The sequence below is a fragment of the Carassius auratus genome, chromosome 25 (assembly GCF_003368295.1).
Source record: "Carassius auratus strain Wakin chromosome 25, ASM336829v1, whole genome shotgun sequence".
Taxonomy (NCBI): Eukaryota; Metazoa; Chordata; class Actinopteri; order Cypriniformes; family Cyprinidae; genus Carassius; species Carassius auratus.
In genome coordinates this window covers 16,195,330-16,216,307 of record NC_039267.1, presented here as the reverse complement: position 1 = coordinate 16,216,307, position 20,978 = coordinate 16,195,330, and the positions used below count along the sequence as shown (strand labels likewise).

The 20,978-nt window shown below is 39.6% G+C and overlaps 2 protein-coding genes across 2 annotated transcripts in view; both read right to left on the bottom strand.

The window, feature by feature from the left end:
• Positions 1-20,978, bottom strand: part of LOC113043514 (phospholipid-transporting ATPase ID-like) — a 260,088-nt gene that overhangs the window by 178,627 nt on the left and 60,483 nt on the right. The window lies entirely within an intron of this gene.
• Positions 7,805-19,860, bottom strand: LOC113043524 (sulfide:quinone oxidoreductase, mitochondrial-like). The gene is made up of 10 exons (XM_026202969.1): positions 19,748-19,860; positions 18,634-18,860; positions 18,013-18,183; positions 16,876-16,929; positions 15,261-15,455; positions 11,500-11,709; positions 11,228-11,411; positions 10,909-10,976; positions 8,399-8,577; positions 7,805-8,304 (listed from the first exon to the last, which is right to left on the bottom strand). The coding sequence occupies exons 2-10, from the start codon at positions 18,847-18,849 to the stop codon at positions 8,247-8,249; spliced, it is 1,335 nt and encodes a 444-aa protein (XP_026058754.1). The 5' UTR covers positions 18,850-18,860; positions 19,748-19,860; the 3' UTR covers positions 7,805-8,246.

The window sequence follows — 20,978 nt, the reverse complement described above, 5'->3', positions numbered from 1 at the left end:
CGCGCATATTGTGAGGGGAGAAGCCCTATTTGGGGAGTGCAGTGTATTGTATCAAGGGATTTTGACAGTATTAACATAAGTAGTAAGTCATTTTAATGTGTGGGTGAGTCTATTTAATAGAAAATATGAGAATAAATAAATTTGCACAGGTAAATCTATCTATCTATCTATCTATCTGTCTATCTGTCTGTCTGTCTGTCTGTCCTCTATCCATCTGTCTGTCCTCTATCTATCTGTCTGTCGGTCCTCTATCTATCTATCTATCTATCTATCTATCTATCTATCTATCTATCTATCTATCTATCTATATATCTATCTGTTTGTCCTCAATCCATCTGTCTGTCTGTCTGTCTGTCTGTCTGTCTGTCCTCTATCTATCTATCTATCTATCTATCTATCTATCTATCTATCTATCTATCTATCTATCTATCTATCTATCTATCTATCAATCTATCTATCTATCTATCTATATCTATCTGTCTGTCTATCTGTCCTCTGTATATCTATCTATCTATCTATCTGTTTGTCCTCAATCCGTCTGTCTGTCTGTCTGTCTGTCTGTCTGTCCTCTATCTATCTATCTATCTATCTATCTATCTATCTATCTATCTATCTATCTATCTATCTATCTATCTATCTATCTATCTATCTATCTATCTATCTATCTATCTGTCTGACCCACAGTACCAAATATGCCAAATTGTTCAGTATACAACACGCTGAGTACCCTGTGTTGAAAAACTATCCCACAAGGCACTGGACTTAATTTTCCCTTTACAGTGTAAGAAATGAACCAGAAAGCCTGCCAAATTTGTTTTTGCAGTCTCCATCTTGACTTATTATTAAAATATCACTTATTCTAAAAAAAAATCACTGGCTCATTCATTTCAAACACAGAAATTGTTTTGTTAACACTACGCCCCCTGGTGGTCCACAGTCAGGCAACGCAGGAAAACAGTGGTAAACAACATTAATGTTTATCCTTAAAACATACTTACTATCATGCTTACTATCTCAAAACATGGTATTATGCTTATTTCTTTCACAAAATATAGTATTACCATGCTACATGTCTAAAATAATGTTTTACCATGAAACTGTATATGCTCAAAAAACATGGTCTTACCTTAAAATATGGTATTACCATGGTCCATGGCACATGTCCAAAATAGATGGTGTTACCATGATACATGGCCAAAGAACATGTTATTAACACTTTTTCATGACCATAGTACACAGTATTGTCATTATACATGTCCAAAATACTTTGTGTCACCATGATATATGACCAAAAACATGGTTTTATCATGATATTTGTCCAAGAATCATGGTAATACTATCATCATACATGTCCAGAAATATAGTAACAGCATTATACTTTTGTAAGTGTATGAATGAACCTTTCTAAGGAAGGCGTCATAGAGGTACATGATTTTCTGAGGCGTTCCTCCACATTTGACGGGAGTGTTTGGGAAAGTGAACAAAGCATTACCGTCCTAAAAGTTCTTCAAGGCATTCCATGTCTATTCCACTGTTTTCACAGAGTAGTTTGAACCGATTTTGGGATGGTCAAACCCTTCAGGCAGGCCCTTGATCTGTAATCAGCAGAATTAAATCAATTAGACTGACAGCTTGAGACGAAAATCTCATCAAACATCACACAAGTAATTGTTAAGTAAGGATCATTTTTAACTTTGGTTTTATTACAGATTAAAGTAGCTTTGATGCATTTCTCAAATCATCCTTAATATTTGTAAAGAAGCATGTGCATTTCTCAAAACAAAACAAACAGCATCATACAATGGATTACCTTGTAAAACCCTGCAATTTACTCAAAATCTTTAGATCATCTCTATTTTAAGTACTAAATTATTTTTAAGTAAATTAAGTATTTATGTCAACAAACATATCAGTGCCATCAGAATGAAAAATAATTTTCATAGTCATAGTCATTTTGTCAATATAACAGTAAACTCTTTTAGTATTACCTGTTGTAAACTATGGCAAAAGTTTGGATGGAAGTTACTGTATTGAAATCCAGATGGCTGCACTTTTGTATGCCATTCATTTCAAAAGTACTGTATGTGGGATATTGATTAAAAGAGACTGAATATGATTCACATTTACACTTGTACTAGTAATGCCCCTCATAAAACAATTTACAATCAATATTTCGTCAAACTTATTTCTTACGGGTGACAGACAGGTATAGGCCTACAAAACTTTACAAAAATTCAGCTCGGGGAGCCATGGCAGAGTATGGAATTCAGGTGACCATGGTGAATCAACCAGTCCAGGAGGCCATGGCAGAGCAGACAGTTCAGGAGGCCATGGCAGAATAGGGAACTGAGGAGGCCATGGCCGAGTAGATAGTTCAGAGTCTGAACTGTCTGGAACTGTCTGAGATCAGTCTGAGGGCGGGTGGGCACTCTGGAGATCCCTCAGGACAGACCATTCGGGATACCATCGTGGAGCAGGGAACTCATGGCGGAACAGCCAGTCCAGTAGGCCTTTGCGGAGCAGACAGTTCAGGAGGCCATGACGGAGCAGAAAGTTTGGGAGGCCATGGCGGAGCAGACAGTTCAGGAGTCCATGGCGGAGCAGAAAGTTTGGGAGGCCATGGCGGAGCAGACAGTTCAGGAGTCCATGGCGGAGCAGAAAGCTTGGGAGGCCATGGCGGAGCAGACAGTTCAGGAGTCCATGGCGGAATAGGGAACTCAAGAGGCTATGACGGAGCAGAAAGTTTTGGAGGCCATGGCAGAGCAGACAGTTCAGGAGTCCATGGCGGAGCAGACAGTTCAGGAGTCCATGGCGGAATAGGGAACTCAAGAGGCTATGACGGAGCAGAAAGTTTTGGAGGCCATGGCAGAGCAGACAGTTCAGGAGTCCATGGCGGAGCAGACAGTTCAGGAGGCCATGACGGAGCAGACAGTCCAGGAGGCCATGACGGAGCAGACAGTTCAGGAGTCCATGGCGGAGCAGACAGTTCAGGAGGCCATGGCGGAGCAAACAGTTCAGGAGGCCATGACGGAGCAGACAGTTCAGGAGTCCATGGCAGAATAGGGAACTCAAGAGGCTATGACGGAGCAGAAAGTTTTGGAGGCCATGGCAGAGCAGACAGTTCAGGAGTCCATGGCGGAGCAGACAGTCCAGGAGACCATGGCGGAGCAGACAGTCCAGGAGGCCATGACGGAGCAGACAGTCCAGGAGGCCATGACGGAGCAGACAGTTCAGGAGGCCATGACGGAGCAGACAGTTCAGGAGGCCATGACGGAGCAGACAGTTCAGGAGGCCATGACGGAGCAGACAGTTCAGGAGGCCATGACGGAGCAGACAGTTCAGGAGGCCATGACGGAGCAGACAGTTCAGGAGGCCATGACGGAGCAGACAGTTCAGGAGGCCATGACGGAGCAGACAGTTCAGGAGGCCATGACGGAGCAGACAGTTCAGGAGGCCATGACGGAGCAGACAGTCCAGGAGGCCATGACGGAGCAGACAGTTCAGGAGGCCATGACGGAGCAGACAGTTCAGGAGGCCATGACGGAGCAGACAGTTCAGGAGGCCATGGCGGAGCAAACAGTTCAGGAGGCAATACTATGCCCCCAGCTCGGAGCGAGCTCTAGGGCTGGAGCCGACACTGGAGCGAGCTCTGGGGCTCATTCTCCTCCCTTGGTTACGGGTGAACAGGGCAGCCAGCGGGCTTGTCATTGCAGCAGCAGTGAACTTGCGTCAGTGGCGGCTGGCGGGCTTGAGAGACCTGCGGCTGCAGGCTTGACTGAAGAATGGAGGATCCAGATTCAGGATCCAGACACTGGAGGATCCCTTCCCTCTTGCTTAGTCCTGTGGTGTCAGGGGGGTTTATGGGTCGATTGTAATTGGCCCCTTGCCAGAAAAAAAGAGTTGATGGTTGCATTATTTAAAGTCATCACCACACAGAGTCCCCAGTGTGACACTCCTTCATAGTTCAATATAATGTGTAATGTCATATTATGCAACATTACTGACCCCACAAAATCTCCCATCAATTTCAAAGGACTTCTCTTTTCAAATGACTCTTGTCTATCCTAATGCTATGCAGAAAAGCACTACTTTTTCACAACACATGAAACTCTGAGACACATTAATTGCTAACTATCAAACTAAATACCTTTTTCCCAGAGTCTGCGTGGACAGCGTTGTTCTTAGGATCAAATTCTGCCACTTCGGACTTGACCCATGTCACCCCTGAGGGAATCACACTCGCTGTTGATCGTCCAGAAGATGCAACACTTTTGGCCCCTGCACCAACTAATGTCCATACCAGCTGATAGTAATGTACATGGAGTCAAAAGTGCATTAGATGTATTGTTGAACATTGAAGAAACCGTGCAAAGTTTTTAAATAACTTACCTCAAAAATTCAAAAGTCTGTGGTCAGTAAGATTTTTTTTTATATTTCTAAAAGAAACCTCTCATGCTCACCCAGGTTGCATTTATTTATTGAGTTTATATCTCTCAATTCTTAGTTTATATCTCACAATATTGAGTTTATAATTTACAATTCTGACAATTTCTGAGTTTAGCCTATATTTTACAATTTTGAGTTTATATCTCGCAATTCTAAGTTTAAGATTTTCAACCTGTGGGCCGCAACGGTATTGCAGGTGGGCCGCCAATTACTATTAAAATAAATAATAATATTGTTAATAAATGTAAAAATGTCTAAGACATATCATAATAACATCTTTTCATATATATATTCCTTCACAACACATCTGACAGTTAAACTAACTAAAGCGGAGTCATGATACTGTACCTGGCAATTTTATGATGATGTGGCTCAAAACCTATTGAGCTGCCTGCCTAGACAACATTTTGGGTATCACTGTGTTTCACGGTGTACATAGGCAGCTTTTTTTTTCTCAAAACCTAGTGAACAGTCTTTCTAGGCATTTTGAACATCACTGTGTCCAATAATTTAGTGAACAGGTCAAAATAGTCGTTTCTGAGGTCAAATGCCCTAAAATGCTCTCTAGATAGCTAACCTTGTAAAGAATGACACATTGTTTTAATGATTACACATCCCTTCTAGATTTACAGGTACATCTCAGTAAATTAGAATAATTAATCGTGAAAAAGTTCATTTCTTTTAGCAATTCAACTAAAATTTTTAAACTTGTATTAAATAAATTCACTGCACAAGGACCGAAGTAGTTTAAAGGGGGGGTGAAATGCTATTTCATGCATACTGAGTTTTTTACACTGTTAAAGAGTTGGATTCCCATGCGGAACATGGACAAAGTTTCAAAAATTAAGTTGTCCGGTTTGTCACAAGTTTCGGAAAGTTTTTTTCGACTATGGCTCTGTGTGACGTTAGATGGAGCGGAATTTCCTTTTATGGGTCCTGAGGCACTTCTGCCGGAAGAGCGCGCGCTCCCGTATAGCGAGGCTGAGCAGCACAGACATTTCACTGATCAGAGCGATTCACTGATCAGAGCGAAAGCGTCGCGAAAAGGCACAAAAGAAGTGTGTTTTTGGTTGCCAGGGCAAGACAACCCTGCACAGATTACCAAAAAAAAAAAACTGCATTAAGGGACCAGTGGATGGAGTTTATTTTTACAGAGCATCAACGGAGTTGTGCAAGTGTTTTTGTTCGTTCCCTGCATTTCGAAGATGCTTGTTCACAAGGCCCAGTTTGACGACGGATTTGTGTATCGTTTATTTCTTAAGGATGATGCAATCCCAAGGAAAAAGGGTCACGATCATGTGTTGGAACTGCAGGTGGTGAGTAAAACTGCTTCAAATATCTCTGCCTCCTTGTTAGTGCGTCCCCTCCCATGCCAGAGACCCGGGTTCGAGCCCCGCTCGGAGCGAGTCGTTGCTGCTGCTGCTTTCGTTCAGTTTCAGCCTCTGGATTTGGTTCTGGATCATAAATAAACGGCTGAATCTGACTGTAAGCCATGGTTTGTTTTGGATGATGGGTTTTCCCTCACGGTAATGTCAGAGCCTTTAATATGTTTTTCAGCGGCTCTGGGTAATGTCACAGCTTCCAAACGCTCTCAACGCAAAAGCCTATTCGCGCTCGTGATTCTTTAGCTCCGCCCACACGTCACGCCTCCAGCCGGTCGTGTTTTTCCAGGAAAAATCGGTAATGACTATCTTTCTCTTATGAATATAATAAAACTAAAGACTTTTTGGATTTATGAAGGATGCAGTACTACTCTAAATGTACTCAAGATTAACAGGATATTGAGTGAAAACGAGCATTTCACCCCCCCTTTAATTCTTTGGTTCTTTTAACTGTGATGATTTTGGCTCACATTTAACAAAAACCCACCACTTCACTATCTTAACAAATTAGAATAATTCATAAGACCAATTTAAAAAAAGCTTTTTTTAGTTTGTTTATTTTTTCCAGTTCTTCTTCTTAGCCCAGGTAAGATGCCTCTGATGTTGTCTGTGGTTCAAATTCCTTGACACGTCTGTGTGTGTTTGCTCTTGATGTCTTGACCCCAGCCTCAGTCCAATCCTTGTGAAGTTTACTCAAATTCTTGATTCAATTTTGCTTGACAATCCTCACAAGACTGCGGTTCTCTCGGTTGGTTATGCATCTTTTTCTTCCACACCTTTTCCTTCCACTCAACTTTCTGTTACCATGCTTGGATACAGCACTCTGTGAACAGCCAGCTTCTTTGGCAATTAATGTTTATGGCTTACCATCAGTAGTGCCCTCAGAAAATTTTAAATGGGGGTTGCCAGATGAGGCCACAGTAAATCTTGGGGTGGCACATCGAGATAAAAAAAAGGGTTTGAACACTGACAAAAATATATAAATCTGTGATTTCATCGCTAACTAGAAAATTTTTTGCTGAGTGTGTTATTGTTCTCATATCTTATTTTTAATTGTATTGACAGCTGACTCCTAATTAATTTTTATTTTTTTTAACCTTTATGCCATTTTTTTCTAAAAGGGTGCACCATCTTTTAGGTCAGATACTTGCATTTGGGCTGATACCAAGCAAATGCTATCAGTATCAACAAAATTAAAACTTTGCAAATAATAAATAATGTTTTGATATTTTAAACATAAAACATTGAAAACTAATGTTTGAAATTATATTTAAAAAAATTAAAAGTTACATTAAATGTGAAATTAAAACCTAAAATTAAAACTGGTGGCTGTTACAGACGAGGAGGAGGGAGTGCGATGCTGGATGGGAACACAGGAGGAGATCAGCTGGCCGGAACCAGCAAAGATGCAGGAGTTTCAGGGGCACAGGGTAATACTTCTTTAAACCAGTCCAAGAAAGAAAAACGCTGTAACGAGTGGGGCAGGGCCGAGAGCCGTGGGAACGGGGCTTCCATCTTGAGTCCCACGGAGGAGATGGAAGGAGCTTGCTGCCGTCCGCCTGAACGGGGAGGAACAGGGAACGGAGGACTCCTGCCGGCTACCCAAAATCGGAGAAGCCGTCACTGTCCACCGGGCTGCGGAGGAGTGTCGTGCCTTCCGCCGAGGGCAGTCCAGTGCCACCGCCAGGCTCTGCAGATGAGACGAGTGTGACGAGTCCCACGGAGGAGATGGAAGGATACAAAACAGTAGCGATGACAGTGACGGATGAGAGATGACCAGGCCTGGACTTTATTTTGTATTTGGTTTTTGTTTGTGCGCCGCAGTCGTCTGTGAGGGGCTGCTGCACTGTTTTGGTGTTTATTTTATTATTAAAGTTCTCATTTTAATTGTCCGCCGGTTCCCACCTCCAGATGATTGTGAAGTGTGTACGTTGTTACAAACGCTGATGTGAACACAAGCGCACAATGAAGGAATACAGTTCCAAAAGAGTTATTTTAATGACAGAATGAGATGGGCACAACCAGACATGTATCAAATGATAGCAGACAAAGGAACAGGGGATAAACACAGAACTTAAGTACTAAAAACTTAATTGGGAGAATTGAAACAGGTGTGGAGCCAATTAATCAAAAAATCTATCTATCTATCTGGAGTAAAGAACCTGTGATTTAGTTTCATATTTATAACATATATTCAAATTTGCTCAGAAATAGAATGTTTTTTAATCGCAAAGACATGGATTATGCCACAGCCAAAAATATTATATAGCATTGTAATGGGAAATTATACATAACTAGCAAACTATATTTAAAAGCAGACATCTCTGGATAGTCACTTATATCAAGCATCGTCTAAGAGAAACTTGTTAATAATGAAAAAGAATACATTTTTGCTTTGTTTCCAAATAAAAGTTTGTTCTACTTCATTCCCAAATGCATGATGGTCCGTAATGGTCCTGGGCCTCCCCAAAATCCCCTTAATTTGAGGAAGAAAAACAAAATAGGAAGACAAAAAATGAATATTAGGCTTTTAATCAGAAAGTTATGATCAGTACACGATCGGGACTCACTTGAGAAGTCCATGCCAATACAAAATAGGCATGAAATCAGCTTTCATGTGGTACATAATCCTGCTCTCTTTGCTCTGGTCCACAGGGAAGGTCTCCAGCGGCTGTCCGTCATAATCAAATTCTGCCAGGATCGCTGTGTTGTAGCTGGTAACCAGTGGGCAGGAGCTGTAGCCATCATACTGCAACATACACAATTACTATTTAATATTAGAGATTATTATTCAATGTGTAACTATCTTGCTTATTTTGAAAAATGACATTTTAAATATTTATTAGTATAGCTGTAATTTAATGAATGAATTAATGTATGTATTATTTACATACATTTGATAGGGGTGGGACTCGATTCGATTAAAATTAACGATGCATCGATGCATTATAATGTTGTCATGCATCCTGTACATCTATTAGGGGTGGGAATCTTCAGACACTTTACAACCTGATCTGATTCCTATTCTGGGAGTCACGATCTGATTCCAAAACAATTATTGATCTACATTTTTCCCCCAGTTAATTCTTCTGCTGCGCAAATACATCCTTAAAATTTAACATCTTAAATAAAATTGCATTTATATGCTTTTTGTTTATATTTGGAATCTCCGTATGTCAGTACTTCCATCTTAAAAATAGGGGTGTGAATCTTCACTGGTTTCACAATTCAATTACGATTGTCATTATCAACTCAATATCACGGTGCGTCACATTCTCAGTTTTCAATATTGCAGCATGTGGATACATTTTCATTTAAATTCATATCAAATTTGTTTTGTGCAAAATTTACTTTATTATTATTTTATTATTATTATTATATAAGCACAGTAGGCTATTTTTTAAAACTAATAATTATTTAAAATAAGTCTTCTTTAAGTGTCTGAAGGTTTACAGACTATAGTTTCCTCAGCATTATTGCCGTTTGATAATTACTGATGAGATCATAGACGGTGGCAGCTTTAACAAGCTGCATTCACACTAATGCACAGATCTATTTCGATATCAGATGTTTTGTCCTGCTCTGAAAACATAACTGACTGTGTGTACATCAATTTCGTATATAAAAGTATTTGAAAATGCAAGTGCATTTAACTGCGGCCGCAGTTGAGCTTCAGGACAACATAGCCCTAACATTTGAATGTACTTGCTACTTTTTTATGTAGTTATATAAGGAAAACAGCTATTTTTGGAACAGTATGCCACCATGCTGCAATGTTTCTGTTATAGGCATGCATAATGTTTTAATAATATTTTCAGTATGTGTAGGACAACCATGACCCACAGTACCAAATATGCAAAACTGTTCAGTATACAACACGCTGAGTAGCCTGTGTGGAACAACCATCCCAGAAGGCACTGAACTTAATTTTCCCCTTACAGTGAAACAAATGAACCTGAAAGCCAGCCATATTTGGTTTGGCAGTCTCCAGCTTGACTAATTATTGACTAAAATATATCACTGGCTTATTTCATATTAAAACACAGAAATTGTTTTGTTAACACTACAACCACCCTGGTGGGGGCACAGTGTAGCATTTGGACCAATGAGACGCACAACTATTTGTTATATTTAACAAGTAACACCCCCTCATCTAACCAAAAGGTCTATGGACCCTCAGTAGAGTTCCATATGCAAATTACCATGTCCTCACACAAAGGGTTGTAAAACACTCCCATATTTCCAACCTCCCGCTTGGAATTTCAGCCTTTCTCATTGGACAAGCCAATCCCCCATGTACTTCTTCTTCTGCTAAGTCTTCTGTGTCCATGTGGAGAGCCTGTACTGGTGCAACAACGCTTCTAAAGACACCATAAATTAATCCCAAGCCTTCAGCCTTGACTTTCTATTCATCAAAGATCCTCAGACTTTGATGGTTCTTTCCCATCGAGAGTGCATCAGGACTCTCTTTCAGAAAGGCGAGACGTGTGCATGTATCAAATTTTGACATATTAATTGATACATTAAGTATCATTTGCATCCTTTGCAAAAGTGTGTTTGAACTTAGAAACTGATGTTTCCTCTAGGCTGTAGATCTGAATATCAAATTGTATGATAGCTCCATGTTTTATTTCTGTTCTCTTCACTGCTTAAGCTTTAACCCTTTTTCCTATGCCCACTGTATGCGTGTATTTGTATATGTGTATGTTAGACTAGTTTAAGTGTTTATGTAGTTAATAAAGTCTTACTTGTATCGCACTTGAGGATGTTCATTGTTTGCTCATATCTGGAGTCCCTAATCATGCAGATTTTTGCTACATGCTCTGAGTAGTATTGTACAATAAGAAAGTTATTTTCCTTAACCAGGAAATTAACATTCTTATAAATTACACTGAGATTTTAAGTAAATACTTTCAGCAGATCTTCTAAATATCTATGATTAATTCTAACTAGTTATGATTAATTATTCATATTCACCCTTTAAGCTGATTTGCAACAACAGTCAGGCAACACACGAATTAAGGTTGGAGGAGCAAACAGTTTGTAAACCACATTAATGTTTATCCTTTAACATACTTACCATCTTATCCGGTGTCTTTTTCTTCAGAATTTGGCTGACAGTTCGGTCGAGTACTGCAGACTGCGCAGCTGTAGAAGATTATATTCACAGATTATTCTCATTTCAATAAATCAAGCACTAACAGCTCTCTCACCATGAAAATCACCTCAATGAATGGGGAATTAACCACTGTTGTATGGTGAAAAAAGACGACTGAAGCTGGTTCTAGAACTGTCTGATGAGTAGTGAGAAAAGGTTTGATGAGCAGGGACTAATATCTCGTTCTCCCTATCCCAGAAAAAAAACATAGAAAGATGAGGTGTTTTTTTAGGTGTTTTACCTACTGCTGCTGCTGTTTTGGACGTGGGTAGATTGGTGCAGTCTCCGATACCAAATACATTGGCGTAAGTCTTATGCTGAAGAGTGTTCTTGTCTACGTCCAGCCAGCCGGTCGCATCGTCCAGCGAGGAGCCCTTCAGCACTGCAGGAGGTCCCATCGGAGGGGTGACGTGGATCATCTCATACTATGACCAACATGAAGGGTCCGTGAGACACTTAAACTACTGCTTAACAGAACTAAAGATATTTTTTGTGTAATTTAACAACATCTACCTTGTAAACCTTTGTCTCTCCAGGTTTGTCCAGATTCTCAAAAATGGCTTCCTGTTTGTCGGCCCTGACCTCGATGAGATTGTGCCTGAGGTTTATGTTAATGTCCCGTTTCTTCACAATCTCCCACAAGGCATCAGCGTATTTCTTGACCCCAAACAGCTTTGGTGAGGGGGTGTTATAAATAATGTTGGCTTTGGACCTTTTCCCTGTCTAAAAAAAGAACATTGTTTAAAAAATATTGTCATTTCTTTTAATATTATTGAGTTGTAAATGTACTGAGGTAATACCATGGTAATATTTTGGTATGAATGAATACCATATTCACCCTGGTATTTACATGGCACTCCAAGCTACTTTGAGTAATATCATGGTCTTACCATGTTACACTAAAAAAAACATGGTTTTTCCATGATATATGCCCAATTTCTCACACTCAGCTGCTCTGATGCCATTCATGACTCCATCCAGATCGCAATGCAGAATCAACAGGGAAATCGCGTAGTGGTGGGACATGCTTTTACATCAATTAACGGTGGTGTACAGATGTAACTGTGTTAAAGAAGATGTGCTGTTCAGATCTAGAAGTGCTCTTTGTTAACTGTAAGCCGTTCTGTTCAACACGGGAGTTTCATTCCTCCGCAAGCGCACATGAGCCTGGCTTTACAGAAACTCACTGATCAGATCACAGACACAGGACAACAACACCCGGACTCTGTTTTAATCATTCTTGGGGACTTTAATAAAGCCATTCTCTCCCGTGAACTGCCAAAATACAGACAGCATGTTACATGTCCCACCAGAGACAGTAATATATTGGATCACTGCTACACCTCAATAAAGGATGCATATCACTCTGTTCCACGAGCAGCTTTGGGGCTATGTAACCACTGCCTGGTTCATCTTATACAGACCTACAGGCAGAAACTTAAATATGCTAAACCTGTAGTAAAGACTATAAAAAGATGGACCAACGAAACAGAGCAGGATTTACAAGCTTGTTTTGAACTCACTGATTGGAGTGTTTTTGAAGCTGCTACCACTGATCTGGACGAACTCACGGAGACCGTAACATCCTATATTAGTTTCTGTGGGGATATATGCATTCCTACCAGGACTTATTTAACATTCAACAATGATAAGCCATGGTTTCCAGCAAAACTCAGACATCTTCGTCAGGCCAAAGAGGATGCCTACAGAAATGGGGACAGAGTATTGTACAATTAGGCCAGGGACACACTGAACAAAGAGGTTAGAGTGGCTAAAAGGACCTACGCTAAAAAGTTGGAAGACCAGTTCACTTCCAACAACTCAAATTCAGTGTGGAAAGGGCTGACAGCCATCACAAACTACAAGACATCATCCCCCTGCACTGAGACAAATCAATCATCACTTGCTAAATACCTGAATGAGTTTTACTGTAGATTTGGAACACCCATTTTGACCATCTCCCTACACAACGGTTAACACCTTCTGCAATCCCCCTCTCCACTCCTCCTGCACTTCAAATCAATGAAGGAGATGTGCGCCAAGTCTTCATGAAGAATAAAAGAAGAGAAGCACCAGGCCCAGATGGCGTTACACCAGCCTGTCTGAAAACCTGTGCTGACCAGCTGGCCGCCATCTTTTTACAGATCTTCAACAGATTTCTGCAGTTGTGTGAAGTGCCTTCCTTCTTCAAATGCTCCACCATCATCCCCACTCTAAAGAAACCCAAGATAACAGGACTTAACGACGACAGGCCTGTGGCTCTAACGTCTGTCATCATGAAGTCATTTTGAAAAATGGTTCTTGCTTATCTCAAGGACATCAATGGACCCTTACTGGACCCCCTGCAGTTTGCTTACCAAGCAAACAGGTCCATGGATGATGCAATCAACATGGGATTGCACTTCATCTTGCAACATCTGGACAAAACAGGAACTTAGGTGAGGATCCTGTTTGTGGACTTTAGTACGGCTTTCAACACCATCATCCAAACCGCCCTCCAGACCAAACTGACCCAGCTCTCTGTTCCTAGCATTATCTGTCAGTGGATCACCAGCTTTCTGACAGATAGGCAACAGCTAGTGAGACTAGGGAAATTCACATCAAACAGCTGCTCCACCAACACTGGTGCCCCTCAGGGATGTGTTCTCTTCCCTCTGCTCTTCTCCCTGTACACCAATGACTGCACTTCTAAAGAGCCCCTGTCAAGCTCCTAAAGTTTTCAGTTGACGCTACAGTCTCTACAGTCATCGGTCTCATCCAGGACGGTGACGAGTCTACTTACAGACAAGAGGTTGAGCAGCTGGCTGTCCGGTGCAGTCTTAACAACCTGGAGCTCAACACACTCAAAACTGTGGAGATGATCGTGGAATTCAGGAGAAACCTCACTGCTATCCCCCCACTCACCATCATGAACAGCACTGTGACTGCAGTTGAGTCATTCAGATTCCTGGGAACTACAATCTCTCAGGACCTGAAGTGGGGCAATCACATTGACTCCATTGTTAAAAAGGCCTAACAAAGGTTGTACTTCCTTCGCTAGCTGAGGAAGTTTAACCTGCCACAGGAGCTGCTGAAACAGTTCTACTCAGCCGTCATTGAGTCTGTCCTGTGCATTTCAATAACTGTCTGGTTTGGTTCAGCTACAAAATCAGACATCAGAAGACTACAGAGAACAGTCTGACTGCTGAAAGGATTATTGGTGCTCCCCTGCCCACCCTTCAATAACTGTAAACATCCGGACTCGTAAAATGACTCTGGATCTCTCACATCTTACCCCACTTTCGAACTTTTGCCATCTGTCTGGCACCTCAGAGCTGTAAATACCAGGACAGTCAGGCACAAGAACAGTTTCTTCACCTAGGCAATCTACCTCACGAACAGTTAAATGTATATCCATATATTTATTTGTTAGCTCTCCATCCTAGTACACCTCTGCATCTAACCCTTTTCTATTCCATTATCATCTGTAGCACAACTGTTCATACAATTAATTTATTTGCAATGCATTTTTTTAGTTTTTGTTTCAGTGTACTGGAAGCTTAGCTTATGTCACTAAAACAAATTCCTTGTATGTGCAAGCATACTTGGCAATAAAGCTCTTTCTAATTTTGATTTACATGGAATTACCCTTGTTCAACACAACATGGTATTGCCATTATACTTGTCCAAAATACATTGGTGTTACCATGATATATGACCAAAACATGGTATTACATTTATTTATGTCCACAAAATATTATATTACCATGGTACATGTCCAAAATATATAGTTTTACCATGATATATGGCCAAAAACATGGCATTACTCTTTTAAGTTCAAAATATGGTATTACCAAAGTACACGTCCAAAATGCATGGTGTTACAAAGACAAATGCCCCCCCAAAACATTATAACCTTTGTTTCTGGTTATTACCTTGATTTCTATCCACAAAATGTATTAATAGTATTTAGTATGGTACGCATATGTAAAAAATACATTGTGTTACCTTGATTTCTGTCCACAAAATATTGTATTACTATGTTATGCATATGTCCAAAATATATTGTTTTACCAAGATAATTGGCCAAAACATGGTTTTATCATGATATTTGTCCAAGAATCATGTTATTACTACCACACATGTCCAGAAATATAGTAACGGGATTCTATTTTTGTAAGTGTATAAATAAAAGCTGATTATTTATGTACTGTACATACATACAGTACAGTATATTTATACATAAAATCGTGATTGTAACAAATTTTGGGGGATTTCAATGATTAAGAATGAACCTTTCTCAGGAAGGCATCAGAAAGGTACATGATTTTCTGAGGCGCTCCTCCACATTTGACGGGAGTGTTTGGGAAAGTGAACAAAGCATTGCCCTCCTTAAAGTTCTTCAAGGCATTCCAAGTCTTTTCCACTGTTTTCACAGAGTAGTTTGAACCGATTTTGGGATGGTCAAACCCTTCAGGCAGGCCCTTGATCTGTAATCAGCAGAATTAAATCAATTAGATTGACAATTTTGAAATGAAAATCTCATCAAACATCACACAAGAAATTGTTAAGTCCTCCACCATGGCTCCTCCCTACGTCTGTTATTTGTTCTTCTCCAGATCATCAGGCAACCTCCTGAACTTTCTCCCGGATGTGTCTGCCTGCCTATATATAATATCCTGTTAATCTTGAGTACCTATAGAATAGTACTGCATCCTTCATAACTCCAAAAAGTCTTTAGTTTTATTATATTCATAAGAGAAAGATAGTCTGTACCGATTTTTCCCGGAAAAACACGACCGGCTGGAGGCGTGACGTGTGGGCGGAGCTAAAGAATCACGAGCGCGAATAGGCTTTTGCGTTGAGAGCGTTTGGAAGCTGTGACATTACTGTGAGGAAAAAAACATCCAAAACAAACCATGGCTAACAGTCAGATTCAGCCGTTTATTTATGATCCAGATTTAGATCCAGAGGCTGAAACTGAACGAGAGCAGCAGCAGCAACGACTCGCTCCGAGCGGGGCTCGAACCCGGGTCTCCGGCATGGGAGGCGGACGCACTAACAAGGAGGCAGAGATATTTGAAGCAGTTTTACTCACCGCCTGCGGTTCCAACACACGATCGTGACCCTTTTTCGTTGGGACTGCATCATCCTTAAGAAATAAACGATGTGCAAATCCGGCGTCAAACTGGGCCTTGTTTGTAAAACAAGCATCTTCGAAATGCAGGGAACAAACAAAAACTCTTGCACAACTCCGTTGATGCTCTGTAAAAATAAACTCCATCCACTGGTCCCTTAATGCTGGTTTTTTTTTGGTAATCTGTGCAGGGTTGTCTTGCCCTGGCAACCAAAAACACACTTCTTTTGTGACATTTCGCGATGCTCTCGCTCTGATCAGTGAATGTCTCTGCTCTCAGTGCTCTGCTATACTCGCGCTCTTCCATATAAGGAAATTCCGCTCCATCTAACGACACACAGAGCCATACTCGAAAAAAACTTTCCAAAACTTGTGACAAACTGGAAGGAGTATTTTTGGAACAGAAATACTCCTTCAAATGTACAACTTAATTTTTGAAACTTTGTCCATGTTTAGCATGGGAATCCAACTCTTTAACAGTGTAAAAAACTCAGTATGCATGAAATAGCATTTCACCCCCCCTTTAACTTGAACGTTATTATCAAGTCTGATAGACAAATGTAATTAACATTACATTAAGATTAGACACTTGCTCTGGACTGATGTGGCAATAACACCACGCTGTATTAATGAAACAACTACAGGAGCCAAAAATGCTTCTCTCAATCAAAGCATTCACTACATACAGTTAAGGTTTTACATTGTGCATATGAAACTGAAAAAAACTTGCAATTTAGTCAATTAATTAGTCTATTAATGAATTCATAACATACCTTTTCATAATGCAGCTCAAGGCCAAGAGCTACAATCAGATAATCATAGGAAATCTGAGAGAAGAAAAGAAGTTAACAGTTACATGATAAAAATACGGAGAAAAACATAAAACAAATAAATAGGCATATGAGAAATATATATTTACTTGTATATTAAATTAAGAAAATGTTTCTGCTGCGCGAAAGGAAACCAGACAGCAGAAAGTGGCATCCTACACTCTCAGAAAAAAAGGTACAAAAGTTGTCACTGTAGTGGTACCTTTTTAAAAGGCACAACTTTGTACCTAAAGAGTTCATGTTGGTTATTTAAAGGTACATATTAGTACCTAAAGTGTACATCTTAGTACTTAAAAGGTACAAAAGTGTACCTTTTGAAAAGCTTTTGTACCTTTTTTTTCTGAGAGTGTATTTTTTTATGCTCATTTTACACACATAGATTTGTTTTTATTGTGAATGCACACAATTAATGGCAAACCATTTACAATTTGTGTTATCACCGTATCGCTGTGATGTAATGCAAAACATTTAGTTTGACGTGGATATTGGAACGCGAGTGAAGTAGGCTACATAAATAATAATTTGCCATTCAAATACATCGCAAATACAGAAACATTTGATTTTGTGTCGAATGAGAAATTCTCCGAAATTCTTAACAGTCGGTTAACAGTTAGCCGGTGAAAATGAACATCCCTACATGATATTCCTTCAAATTTTGCAACAAGTTCATGTTACTTCATGTCAGCTATGACTATTTTATGATGGCACACCTTTTTGCTTCAATATAATGTGTAATATCATATTACACAACATTACTGATGCCACAAGATTTCCCAGCAATTTCAAAGGATTACTCTTTTCAACACTAAAGCTTTGCAGAAAATCACAACTCTATCCCAAAACATGACACGACACACATTCCCCGGGTTTCACAGACAAGGCTTCAGCCTAGTTCTAGACTAAAATGTAAGTCTGAGCTGTTTCAAATGAAAGAAACCTGCACTGACTGACCTTAAATAATATCAGGGCCTTTGTTTGTTCTAAGGCAGATTTATAAAAATTACTTTAATATCCTAATTGAACTGTGGCCTAAACCTGGCTTAGGATAAGCCGTTAATCGCTAACTATCAACCTAGATACCTTTTTCCCAGAGTCTGTGTGGACGACGTTGTTCCTAGGATCAAATTCTGCCACTTTGGACCTGACCCATGTCACCCCTGAGGGAATCACACTCGCTGTTGATCGTCCAGAAGATGCAACACTTTTGGCCCCTGCACCAACTAATGTCCATATCGGCTGATAGTAATGCACCTGGAGTCAAAAGTGCATTAGATGTAATGCTGAACACAGAGGAAACAATGCAAAGGTTTTTAAATAACATACCTTAAAAATGCAAAAGTTTGGGGTCTTTTTTTTCATATTTCTGAAATACGTCTCTCATGCTCACCCAGGTTGCATTTATTTATTAAAAGTACCGTAAAAACAGTAATTTTATAATTTAAAATAACAGCTTTCTATTGTAATATATTTTAAAATGTGATTTATTTCTGAGATTCAAAGCTGATTTTTTAGCAGTTATTACCACAGTCTTTAGTGTCACATGATCATTGAGACCCCAAAACATTTGAACAGTTACTGTACATATCCGTCCAATAAACCTGAATCCCAGCATGTGACGTACATGATGCCTAAAGAACAGCCAGGCACAATAAGGGTCTCTTAAAGGGCCAGTTCAGCTATAAAGGCTCTGCTGCTGCATACCTCACTAGGCTCCACGATAGCCACGTTTTGCGCGCCGACCTTTCTTTTCATACGTGCGGCCATAGTTATGCCACCTGTCCCACCACCGAGCACCAGAAATTTGTAGTGGTCCTTAGCGGCCAGCCCAGAGCTGGTGTGAATTTGTGAGTTAATGACAGAGAAGACTCTTCGGTACTGCCTGGACAGCAGCCGCTTTGTGTGTAGCTGGCCTGTCATGGTGTGTGATTCTGTAAGGAAACCAGAGAAGGGAAATATGTAAACAGGTTTATAGCCAAAAGTTATATTTGCAACGACCACACTGCATAATAAAGAATGGATATCGATAGATTTATGTTACATTTTACACTTTCTGCTATGGAGTTTATATATATCGCAATTCTGAGTTTAGCCTGTATTTCACCATTGTGAGTTTGACTATTTTATAATAACGCACCTTCATGGTTCAATATAATGTGCAATATCCTGTTACGCAAGATTACTGGCGCAACTAAATTTCCCATCGATTTCAAAGGACTTCTCTTTCATATACTATTATGGTATATCTTACAATTAGTTAATACTTTGCGATTCTGAGATACAAAATTCTAAATTGTGAGATATAACCTCAACTGGAAGAATGAATAAGAATTTTTAATTTGAAATCAAATGAATCGAAGGATAAAATGTTCCAACAGCAAAACAAGCACAGACGAACAAGCTGTCATGTGAAAGAAATGTATTAAATATTAAAAAAAAAGAAATACAATAATCACGAACTCTCGTATAGTTTAAAAAAGAGTGAGCATATCCATCAAAGACAGCACATAAATATAAGCCCTGTACATGTCATATGAACAGATATAAAAACAAATATTATCATGAGTTATTTAATACAACGTATTAATTTGTGGCCATGCATATATACATAAATATGTACCTCTGTACATAAAATGATAAAGGTCTTAACTTTACCAGGGTTGTGATGACAGGTTCTCAAAAGCCTTTTTTATTTTTATTTCTCAAGGCAACTGCGCAATTTAGTCTACTTGAAATAGTCAAACTGCAAATGTAATTTAATACATTAAAAATAATAGGCTAAATGTAGAAATCATACAGCTTGCATGTATCTACTCACCTTTTCCTTTTCAGAAGTGTCCTCTGTGTGTTGAGAGAGAGTCCTCACTTCTGTTTGATGAAACACGTTGGTACACAGTCAAAGACACACTTCCCATCATTCCTACGCAACACATCTGAGTCATGAAACTGTACCTGGAAACGTTATGAGGATGTGACTCAAAACCTATTGAGCTGCCTGCCTAGACAACATTTTGGGCATCATTGTCTCTCACGGTCTACATAGGCAGGATTTATTTATTTATTTTAGCTTTTTCTCTCAAAACCTGGTGAACAGTCTTTCTAGACAACATTACTGTGTCCAATAATTTAATGAGCAGGTCAAACGCCCTAAAATGCTGTCGAGATAGCTAACCTTGTAAAGAATGACACACTGTTTTAATGACTACACACCCCTTCTAGATTTATATTCCCCATTTTGATGCAGGTGACTACATAACTAATTTGACTTCTGCAGTCATTATATTTACATTTACAGTTTGCTGTGTACAGTAGGCTACATGTGTTAAATTGCAAACAGAGAGCTGCGTGTATATTATTTAGGCTAGTTATTATTTAATAGCACTCCATGCATGTTTCAGTGTAGGACATACTGTACATGAGTTAATGTCATGCCGCCGAAATCGTCCAGAAGGTGTCGCCATTGCATCTCCCTCAAAGCTGCTTGGATTGGTTATTATCGAGAAATACAGCACTCATTATAGCCTGTTGAAAACAAATAAAATGACATAATTAACTTCACTTAAACATGCTAGATAACTGAGATTTTTTAGCCAAGTGGATTTTGAATGCAGCTTCCTAAAGACAAAAATTAGCCGATTAATATTTTCTTTATTTAATACAATCACACCAGGCGTGATTAAATCGTTCTGTGCGTCATATCATCAGCTGCTAAATTCAGATATGTGTTCGTTCGCTGGCGCTGAGCCAGAGACAGACTCATTTTTACAGCGCTGCACATTATAACCAATCACACACGATGCTGTTGAGTTTATGAACGCCACGGCCAATCAGAGGGGTTTTGATGAGTCATCGCTGAAATACCGATGCCTTCTTCACCCACTCGCAAAAACTGAATACCTCTCTCGTTAGAAGCAACAAAGTACAAATGTGTATACTAATCTGTAAGATATTAATTTTCAGATGTATATTATTTTTTATAGTGACTTATTTTTTATTATTTAACGTCAGGATTTTTTACTTAAATATAACGACAGTAAACCTGAACTAGT

Excerpts from the sequence above, each read along its gene's own strand:
- LOC113043524 (XM_026202969.1), bottom strand. The coding sequence starts at position 18,849 with ATGACAGGCCAGCTACACACAAAGCGGCTGCTGTCCAGGCAGTACCGA. Across the intron at positions 11,710-15,260 it reads CTGATGCCTTCCTGAGAAAG|ACAGGGAAAAGGTCCAAAGC; the intron begins GTTCATTCTTAA and ends TTCTTTTTTTAG. Across the intron at positions 8,578-10,908 it reads AAAAGACACCGGATAAGATG|TATGATGGCTACAGCTCCTG; the intron begins GTAAGTATGTTA and ends TGTATGTTGCAG.